The 11238-nt window shown below is 37.7% G+C and overlaps 1 protein-coding gene across 1 annotated transcript; it reads right to left on the bottom strand.

The window, feature by feature from the left end:
* Positions 1 to 4710: 4710 nt before the first annotated feature.
* On the bottom strand, positions 4711 to 7265 carry LOC138040307 (uncharacterized). Its single transcript, XM_068886058.1, has 6 exons — positions 7220 to 7265; positions 6733 to 6900; positions 6059 to 6157; positions 5576 to 5752; positions 5164 to 5274; positions 4711 to 4818 (listed from the first exon to the last, which is right to left on the bottom strand). Exons 2-6 carry the CDS (start codon positions 6886 to 6888, stop codon positions 4711 to 4713), a joined length of 651 nt encoding a protein of 216 aa, XP_068742159.1. The 5' UTR covers positions 6889 to 6900; positions 7220 to 7265.
* Positions 7266 to 11238: the final 3973 nt, after the last annotated feature.

Raw genomic sequence — 11238 nt, 5'->3', positions numbered from 1 at the left:
TACCACTTTATTACGCAGTAAGACCCTGGCAGCTGAACATCTTAAGGACACGATGTAAAAGTACAAAGAAAACCAAACTGCGAACAAAACTCAAAACAGAATAAACACGCCATACACTATGTCATGTATTGGCATGTGTGGCCTTATCGGCCCCAGTGCCTATGTGAGCGCATAAAATATGCACTCTCACACATACTCTCAAGAAACTCAGTGCAGACATGTTGACTTTCTTGGATACTCTAGGTTAACCATGTGATATACCCCAAACAAAGCAGAAAGGACTCTGTTTGTATGAACTTACTTCCAGAAGAACCTCATTGTCAACAATAATGAAAAGCTGTTGTTCATAATCGTCGGTCTCTGGGCAGAGCATATGAACATCCCCACTTAAAACTGTTTAATTCAAATAATCGTTCAAGTAACGTCGTCAAATTCCTTCCCGTATAGGCTGCTGTAAAGTTGCTCCCAAACACAATGTAAAAGCATAAAGTCTGTGTCTAGATAATGAAACTAAATGACCAGGTAGTTCATTTATGGCAGCACTTAGCTCTGTTTTCTGTAGAGTAACAAGGGGTATCACTGATCCCCTTTCACCCACTGACCCCTGGGAGTAATACTTGACAGATTTTACTCTGTCTAATGCCAGGGAGATTCTAGTAGTCAACTGGGGTCATCCTAGGGCGTTTGAGGTGTCAATGGGTTAAGCAGTCAAAATCTTTGTCCCTTCCATTAAATGGGATGCTAACCGATCACAGAATTTGTTATAACTTCTATCAAAAATTTGCCAGTATTAAGTTGTATGTGGGTACATATATAGAGGCAACATGGATTAAAGTTAGAGAAAACTGAGAGATGATCAAGACCAACCTCGTTCCCAGGGTCTCTTTTTTCTGCCTCCTTTGTCCTCTACGACAAAGGAGACAGAGAAGAAAGGTTGGATCAAGACCTGGCCTCAGTTGTTCAAAAAGTGGATAGCGCTACCCACCAGGCCCCAGTTGTTCAAATGATGGATAGCGCTATCAGCCGGATAAATCGCTATCCAGTGGATAAGTAATAGCGGAAGCAACTGCACTTTCCAGTGCATAGTGATTTGTCCGGTAGATAGCGTTATCCATCTTTAGAACAACTGGGGCCAGATAAATCACTATCCAGCAGATAAACACTACCAAAACCAATTGAGTTATCCAGTAGGTAGTGATTTATCCAGTGGATAGCTCTATCCACCCTTCAAACAATTGGGGCCAGAACTCATACAGTCAACCAACCTTTGAAGTCTCAAACACTTGACCACTGTGGCTTCAATTAGCAAATAATAATCGCCACTGTAATTAATACTGTGGGCTGAGCAATTACGGAAAAAACTCCTTATGTAGTAGTATGTTAAGGTACATGTACTTCAGAAAGAAGTACTTAACTACTCAAGAGAATGGTGTCATTTTTGTACCTGCTTTTTAAGTGCTACAAGTAATAGGTTCCAGAGGATGGTCAAGCTTTATATTAGACCTTTTTTATTATTTCATCATAAACGTTAAGCTAAGTATTTGCATAACAAAATCAACAACTGAAGTTTCCATTTTTTTCTAAGTACCTAAAATGTAAGACAAGTTCCATTGGATGTGAGTTGTACATCTGACATTTCATTGATTTGATTCTCTTTATCTGATCTGGCCTCTTCTTCCAATAGAGGTTGAGAACAGTACAGTGTAATGAGCCCAAATGAAATGCGAGTAAAAATTTCAACCTACCGAAAGGATTGCTTTGCATGCCAGAGAGACGGGCCTTCCACGATATTTTCAAAGTGTTCAACAGCACTGTCACAAGCCAAACGAGTTCTCTTTGCATCAGTAACTCTTTATCAACCCAAAAACTCATCTGCTAAAGGTTCTCGCACCTTTCCCGGACACTCACATGTACATAAGTAACTATATGAGAAGATCTTATGGATTCATATAACAATATACAGCAATTTGAAAACTCGGTATGACTACATTTTAAAGACATAATTACTCAGTGAGAGACGATTCCATTCCTTTAGATTTAATAGGTTCTCACTCTTTGCTTTGGCTCCAAACTAATCAACGAACCAATCCATCATTAACAATCATGCGGTGCTCTTTGAAACCCCTCGCGTCTCACAGCAGTCGCCTCGTGACCGAAATCGATTGCTCATGCTCAGACTTTCAACCAATCAAAAACTTTATTCGAACGAATTATCCCAGAGTCTCTCGTAACCCGATCCGCTGGTCAATGGGAACGAAGACTCTGGGAACGAGATTGTGATCAGATCAATTGAAACTATGTCCGCGCATCATGTAGCCTCCCACGCAGGCGCACGCAGAAGGGATTCGTCACGCTTTTTTCCCCACGAGCGTCTGCTGAAACGAGCCCGAATTTACGTAGACCAATCACAACGGACTTACAGATTCTGGAAGTGCATTTCAGACCCTGAAAAAAACTGCAAGAAGACGAGTATCGTGTGTTGGGCATTTAAAATCGTTGCGTTAAGTTCTTATCAAAGAGAAACTGCAGCGTATAAATTTCATGCTTTGGCTTTGACGTTTGTGGCTCTTCACAGAATGAGTACTGTAGAATTCGTATGGTTAAAACATCCCGTACTATTCAAATTTATTTGTGGCGATCGCTTGGGATTGATATCATATTTACATTTCTTTCCGCGCTATTTCAGTGGAGTCGTTTCGTTTGAATATGACTATTTCTTTTAGTCCTTCTATTGAACTTTATTTTTCAAATCGAAGAAACACTGATTACGAACGATCGGTTGGCAACGCAAAAACGTTAAATCACTTCTTATAATTAGAGACGATCATCACCAAAAGCAGCCTGAAATTTTCAACCTTAAACGTAATGGATTTTTTAAAGCTTTCCTTTCGGTGCTGTCCTAGTTGAGTTCATTCTGTATGAAGGCAAGGGTTCTCGTGCAGTTCTAATACACTCTCAGTACTAAATATTTGTTTTCGTATACTTGTAGATAAAACGACACCATACCCTTGTAAGCACTCACATTTTGACTCGCGAGAGTGCAAATGCATAACCCACCGAGAAAACAAAATTAAATTAATGTTAACTTAGATTCCCTTACTTTTTTTTTTTGATTCTTTTTTCACGAGAACGTTTTAACGAGTTACGACTCGTAAGCCCCTCGTTGAAATTACTTCATATTTTGTTATGTAATGCGAGAACTTTATCCACTTTTCAATTATTATTAGTTGGAAACTGATAGAAAACCATTTTGAGGATTTTGAAGGACGTCAAGCGCTTGAACGTGATATGCAACTTAGGCAGTTGCAAGTAAGCCTGCGCATCTAACTGCTACGATCTTTCTAACTTTCATTTTATGTTCATTTCAAAATTTCAAATATGTGACATTTAAAACGAACTATGCTGAATTTTTTGAACGTCAAACGCCGTTCACTTATACTTAATGAAGACGTTTCAACCGAAAATATTCGGTCATCCTCAATTTGAATTTGACAAAAGTCAGCGTCCAAAATTTCTTACAGTAATTATGTGACATTGCATATATTTTTAATTTATGAACGTGTTAAATGCCTCTTTAATCGAGAACCCGTCAGAATAGCTTTCCAGGAGAACTGAAAATATCCGATAGTTTTAGGTGTCCCTTTTAATACCATTGAAAGGTACTTTAGTGCCATAGCAAGTGAGCTGATATCGTTTGATAGCATCAAGTATTAATCGTCTTTGATTTTATCTGAGAAAGAAGACTGAGTATTTTGAGTCGTTTGCTTATAAAAAGCCTTACAAAAGGAGGGGGGGGGGGGGGGGGAGAGGGGGAGGGGGGAGTGGCACCCCAGAATCCTCCTGCGCCCTTGGTTGGCATCATGTTGAACCTTCTTTTTTACCCACCGCTATACAATTTATACAATTCTCAAAACACGACTCGGGAAAAATTATGATCGGGGCGCCAAATCATCTACTACACCTTTCATTATAAACAAACGAAAGTCATTTTTATATCTTTTGGAAAAAGTCTATTTGCAAGTAAGCTTGAACTTAAAAAGCATAAAAATAGAGATTACCTAATGGAAAGTGCGCGCGTGCGGGATTTTCACACGAGTTGGTAAAGTATCTGAAATCGAACGAGTAAGCGCAACGCACTCGTCTCGCCTCTCTGATTGGTCGAAGTAAAATCCGAAAAGCTTTTTCACACAGCAAAATTTGATGCGAAAATCTCAGTATATATAAAATAAAGGATGGTTACAATAAATAACGAGGCGGATATAGAGAACTACAAAAAATAAAAATAAAAAAATAAATAAATAATTAAATGGGCATGATTGGTTAAGGTCTCACTTTGATGAGACAGTAAGGGTCAAAAATCAAGAAACAGGCGTACATCCGAAAGATTTCTCAACGTTTTATTGTTAATTTAACAACAACACGTTTACATGGTTTCGTATAAGTATTTAACATCTGACACAGACTACTGCATATACTGATTCGAATCAGTAACATTTGATATGAACAATATCGGCCAATTACTAAAGGGAGCTTAACACTTCTTAAAACGAAATACTAAAAAGAACAAAGACAATAACAAAATTATGCTCATAAACTTGAGGAGGCTCATAAAATAGAATTTCTCGTTACGTAGTGTTTTAGTTCAAATAAATATTACTACAATAAATAATCCATCTTCGATCTGCTTTCAAGTTGACCGTTCGTGCATCGTCAAAGAAGAGAAACACATTGAGCCACTTGCTCGTTGACAGATTGAAATGTGTAGAGAATGAGATAGTTGCGAAAAATCTTCACTGCATCGTTGGTGATAACAAGACTCTGCAGAGAGAAGAAACGCGGTTTATTAAATTCAATGTAACATTTCGAACCCGTATCAGTTATTTCTCTCTATTGCCACCCATCTCAAACCAAAGGAAAAAAAATCTCCCAGGGAACCTCCAATTTCCTTGTTTAGCTCAATAAGCACACCGCCACTAAATTATCCTTTTGTTTGCCAATGAAAATGATTAATGGATTGTGTCGGTGACGGACTTGAATGCTATTGAAGAAGTGTTTTTTGATAAAAGAGACACCTCTATTATGTATTTTAAAATCTGTTCTTAAGGACTTTTCTCTTCTCAACTTTGCCAAATATGCAGAACCATGTACAGTGAAAAAACCTACCGCTAAATTATTGTCGACAAGAGCTTGAAGATATTCACGGCAGAATTTATCCAGGTCAGCTTCAGACATTCCAGTCTGCACAGTAGGGACAGCAAAATGTCGCTTCCTCATCTGAAATGTTTAATTATGCAATAATTAATTAAACATGCCGCAATATTCCATTTTAGATCACCTCCAAAGTTCATTGCAAATGTTATTTGTTCTTGTGCGCTATATTTTTTCGTTTTTCGTCAAGTTATTGGACGACCTGTTTTAGATAATAAATCCCAGGACAACTTGATTTTGTTTCAATAAATCCGCACGGTTTTACTAATAACGGTGACGGGCTTGAAATGACTGAATTTGATGAATGCCAACTTTGATATGAAAGACCTTTTTCATTAACAACCGACTCTTAAAAAATGTGTCTTACCATACGCTGCAGGGTAAACGTTGAACCATTGATATAGTAACTCGTGTCTTTCAGAACCTGAGTCAGCAGCGCGTGTTGAGATCCGGTTTGGTTTTGCTCATAAGAAAATGTCATGTACAGCGGACTTTTAAATTCAAATAGCTTCTTGTACGCAATAGCTAGGTTGTCTTCCAATTTCTGTTGATAAAAAAAAATCGAAAAATTCAATCAAGCACTGGCCATAAATCGCTTTCAATTTGCTAACTAAAAATTGAGGTAAGCATGACGATCTTTTTCTGTACCTCGAAGGTTCGATGTGTGAAAGTCAACGAGGGCGTAACCCGTTCCAATTGAGGTGGCCCATCGACAAGAGTCGAAAACTCGCGCAAGGTTTTTTTTAAATAGGGAAATGCTTTCTCAATGGGGAATTCCCGTGCGGTGAATTACTGCTTTATGAAACGGCATTTCTAGGAGTCTCAGAAAAACACATTCATCGATACATACTTGATTCGAGGAGCAGCTTTGCATATTCAAGTTTGGCAACATCACAATCGCAACCTGGATGAAACTGCTTGAGGTTATCAAAGGGTACATGGTTTTCATCTGCAAAACATGGTTTAAAACACTGTTGATTAACCATTCATTAAAAAAATACTTATAATATTTGTCCACCATTCTTGCGCGCTCACAATGGCTACGTTTTGTCTGTCTTCGTAGCGGCAATACAGACGCACATAAAGCTGACCCCAATGGCGACGCTTTCGCAGAATTTTCTTTTTTTAAGTGCTACTTGGCTATTGTGGCTACAATGAAACTTTTCATTTACTACCAGATATGATTCTTGAATAAGGAAATTCTTTCGTGACTATTCTTCGGTAGAGAATTGAGAGTAATCGGGTCAAAAACGAGTCTCGCGAATCGAGATGAACTCAGTAAAATTCACTCAAGCTGATTACTTTGAAAAACTTGAAAAAAATCAACTCCGGCGATAACGGCTTTTTTCAAATTTCGGATCTCTTTGGTATTACCGACTATTTTTTCAGGAAATTTACTGAGTAATCTATATTAAGCTACTAACTCAGTGACTGGCGTTACATAATTTCGCCGCGTCTTGTTATTATTGCAGGAAGACAAATTGCTGTCTAATTTTTGTTGATGATTAATTTTATCTTTCACACCTGTTGGGTGGCATTGCTGACTTTCTGGGGAATCACATGATATATGAGAACTTCAAGCGTACTCTTTGGTCCTCCAACTGAGGCACCAAGAGCCAATAAACTCGTTGCTGTAAGGAATATGACAGCGATCAACACCTTGCAATTGTCTGCTGCCATTTTGATTTTTGTCTGAAGAAGGAAAAGCAAGAAAATCAGCATTTTTAACTATCACGACACCCATCTCGTTTACACATAACAACAACAACACAAATGATAATAATAATAATAATAATAATAATAATAATAATAATAATGATCTTTGTGATTATGAAGATAATGATAATGCCAATGAAAATCATTCTCATCCTCACTGTATTACTGTCTTATGATAACAATTTTCATGAACTGTTCGAGTTTGATACAGTAAAATATTCTCAGGATTATTGGTATTTTTCCCATTTACTGTTTTATTTCTTTTACATTGGGTATATGAATAATTGCTACTTACCTCTAACTTCTTAAATGCCCTGCCTCTGTATTGCTATCCTTGTAATTATTTGTTGAGGGTTTTACTAAATTGGTTGTCCTCGTACTTGGACGATACTGCTTATATAACCAACTTAAAGGAAGCTGTATGCGTTTTTCAGCATCATATTTTCATTTAAAGGTATTTTCATGGTTTTTTTGTCCTCGTCCTGGTTGCAATGACAACTCCTGTCATACTATATTCTTAGAAAGCTGTTCATTTTTTCCCATACCACTTAAAGTCCTAGCTCTTTCTATACTGGTGGGCTCTCTGGCAAAAGATCGGATAATCCTCCCAACTGGCATGATTGGGTTAGAGTTGATACGTTTTGGGACAAATTAATATTTGGTACGTGTTGAGCTTTACACTGATACACTGATATCCAGAGGTTAACTCAAAGATATGACAAAGGTCCGAAGGGGAATTTTAATGCACTCCGGATACCGGCGGAAAGACAATCATTACAAGCGTGTCTAACGAATTTCGTAAGAAGCGCAACCTTAACTTTGTCATATTGAGACTTGTTACTTTATAGGTTAATATTATTAAATTTTAGTGAGAAAGGGAGAAATCGGATGGAAAGAAAAGTTTCTAAGCGGAAGATATATTTCAGTTGTTAGCCGAATCATGAACTCAATTACCAGATTTATTTACTTGGGTTATTCAAGGCCGCTGCGCAAAGTAAGAGGCTTCGTGCATTGAGATTAGTCAATCCCAATATTAAAAGTGGCTTGCCTGTGTTACTTCCAATTAAAATGTTGGTATGTTTATTACCGCATACATTCCGCGGGTAGGGCCATGGAAAGAGGAAGGAAGATACCCAATTGTGACTAAATGTAGTGATTATAAGACAAGCGATGTTGTTAATAAAAGCTATATTTAATTGCGTAATGAAATGTTTCAGCCATAGCCCAATTCTGGTCTGCAGGCGGCATTTGCAACAATTTTTGACATTTATATCTAAACGATAGTATAAAGAAAGAAGACTGAAAATATGGTGGTTATCTGGTAATCGTAACTTTATTGGGTTCACTGAAAACTGCGACCGTGGAGAAAATGCGCTCGCCAACCCAAGTCGTACTTTTTGAGAAAGAAGTAGATATTTCATCCGTATAACAACAGTGAAGTTAATCATCGTCTTGTATCATGAGCTCTGAACTTGTTTCTAGCGTTGAGTCGTTTATAATTAAGATGATTTTAAATGACACCCCATGGACAAGGTTACAAGAATCGACTGGAGGAAGCTTACGTGACGTGAAACTTGAGCTTGTTTGTTCATTCATTCTTTCATCATTTTCTTCTTTGACCACTGATTAAAGGAAGTCGACCTTTGAAAATATTTTGTCCTGTGCAAGGACTCGGTCGTTACTCCACACATGTGCCAGTTGTAGTTTGACCACATTATTTCCCCCTCTAACAACAATGAAGTAATTGAAATTGCTTTCGACTGAGAACTTCGACGTCCATTGGGTGTTCTGCTCAGTTAAGACCATACTGAATATTTATAGCGAAATAACTTGTTGCAAGAATCTGAACAAGAACCATTGGTTGGGCTCATTTATTCCGATGAAAGGACTGATGATTAAGAGAAATGTTTATTTGAAGTGCGGGTTATAAAAGAAAGATAGATGTGATCTCGGCTCTTAACCGGAAGATTTAAGCAATTTTCAGCTGATCCCAAATGAAAGGCTTCATATCTCAGTTGGAAGAGTCTTTTAGGTCTCTGTAGTGAGGAAATTGGTTGAGTTAAGTGTGAGGAAGACCACTCTCCGCCTGACACCATGACTGCACCTCAATTGCACATACGAAACATGGTAGAAAAAAATGTAAAATAAGTGAATAAATAAACGAGTAGAGGCTAACAGGTTAGACAGATTAAAAGCATTTTTATTAAGGCCATCTGGATTGTCCTTATAGGTTGCCTGTGTGGAATAACATGACACCACCCCGAATCACGCTTGCACCATTTACAGGGGTTTCCGCTCATTGATTGTCGTAAAAGCAGCAAATAAACTCAATTATTTTTAAGTGTAGGACTGAAAGGTTTAAGAAGGGCTTTTTAGCCAACAATGGGCAAGCGTTCATAGACCAATGCATTTTTTAGTTTCCTTATTATTCCTTTTTCCTCTTCAGTAATCTGAGTTTTTTTTAAATGAAATACACCTTTAGAGAGCTTTTGACAGTTATATAAATTTCAACTATGCTAACAGATGGTTATTCACCCTTGGGTGGGACAATGTGATCTCAAATGAACAAACAGTTTCATCATTAAATGAACGAAATGATATATGAAATGAATCATATACTGAACTGAGGATATGCAATCAAGTGAAGGTTTTATTCATTCATTCGTCACGGGAAAATTAGAACCCACAAATGACTCCCAACGTCGGTGGCTTCATAGCTCAGTTGGTTAGAGCGTCGCACCGTTATCGGAAGGTCGCGGGTTCAAGCCCCATTGAAGTCCTTGCTGTTCCGAGTAAACAAGATTTCTGTAAAGGCAGCATACAATATATACTCCGTTCAAGTCCTGCCGTTTCTTCCTCTTCTTCTATAACATTTCTCAAATTTCAAATTCCAATGGAGTGTTAAATTTCGTCTAGCAAACTTTCGGCATTCGATTGTGTTCTACAAAGCTATCTTTTAGTTGCTTTTTGGCTTCTTTCTTTTTAATTAACGATGTTTTTGAGCACATTTTGATTTTCAGAGGCCTTCATTTTCTTGATTTGTGAACTGTCCCCTTTTCAAAAAACGAGAACAGATTGTTTCTCTTTTTGTGCTTTCATACTACTCGGAAAACAAAATGGTCATTTGTTGCTAAAAGGAGAACCAATTATTCCAAATTCCGAGTCCTTTACGCATGATTTGGGAACTATTGTTCCTAAACATGTCTTCCTTTTGATAACATGAGAACGTGTTTTTATAAAGATACGGAAAAAATGGACCTTCGTTGTTAAAAAGGGAACCAATTGTTCCGAGCTCCGAATCACGAGCGGAACAAATTCGTCCCAATAACGCGTTCATCCTTTGTCATTAGTTGTAGAGCATTTGTTCCTATTCTTGGGTTGCCAATAGGCTTTATCGTTTCGTTTCACGACACGAGGAACGTTTGTTCTATATTGTGTGTTTTCTTGTAGCGCTTTGCTTTTATTGCTCATTTTCTGGTCTTTTTTTGAGCTGTTGCTAAGGAACAATTATTGTTTCTGGTAGATTAAGGAACCATTAGATAGCGCTTCTAACCTCAATAATATATATGTCATAGTAAAGTGTGCAGTGAAGGAGCACATAGTAAAGCGCGCAGTAATTATCCAAAACATTTTACGAATATCAATTTATGGGCCTGTTGAGTCAAATTCAAACATGCACTATACTTCTTACGCTGGTTCCGATTGGTTAGTTCCGTTGTTATTATATCAGCCTTTGTTGAATGAGACAAACGAATGCGCTTTTCTAAACGCATTTATTTCTTCTCGCTGCGAAAAAGTGAGTGAACGAAACGACATTGAATGGTCTAATATCGATGGCGCATTGTCTAAACCAAAACGTCTTCACCCAGAAAAAAACACTCAAATTTTTGTATAAGCATTGTTTTCTCTTGGAGAAAAGAGAAAGAGAAACTGGAAACATTCCTTATGCAAAATTTGGGGGGAAAAACAAAGATTATTATGGTATTTTCCCATTCGACCAATAGTGAATTTAAAGCATATTGAGAATTCACGATAATCGTGAATATAGACGAGAGATGGTGTTGGTAAATCCTTCGTTTTATCGTACATTAGGATCTGGGAACGAGAATGAGCCGTCAATAGGCCACTTCGGAAAATACCATAATACTCTTTGTTTGTCCCCTCAAATTTTGCATAAGCATTGTTTTTGTTTTGTCTTGGCGAGCATTGTAAGTCCTAACAGAAACTGAAAAAAGTGTTTATGGAAAATTTGGGGGACAAGCAAAGAGTATAGAGGTTTTGCACGACAGCCATGTTTCATGGCAGGAACAATAT

Source organism: Montipora capricornis, chromosome 3, assembly GCF_036669925.1.
Source record: "Montipora capricornis isolate CH-2021 chromosome 3, ASM3666992v2, whole genome shotgun sequence".
In the NCBI taxonomy this organism is placed as follows: Eukaryota; Metazoa; Cnidaria; class Anthozoa; order Scleractinia; family Acroporidae; genus Montipora; species Montipora capricornis.
Note: the sequence above shows the minus strand (reverse complement) of the source record. Positions and strands in the feature narration are given on the sequence as shown.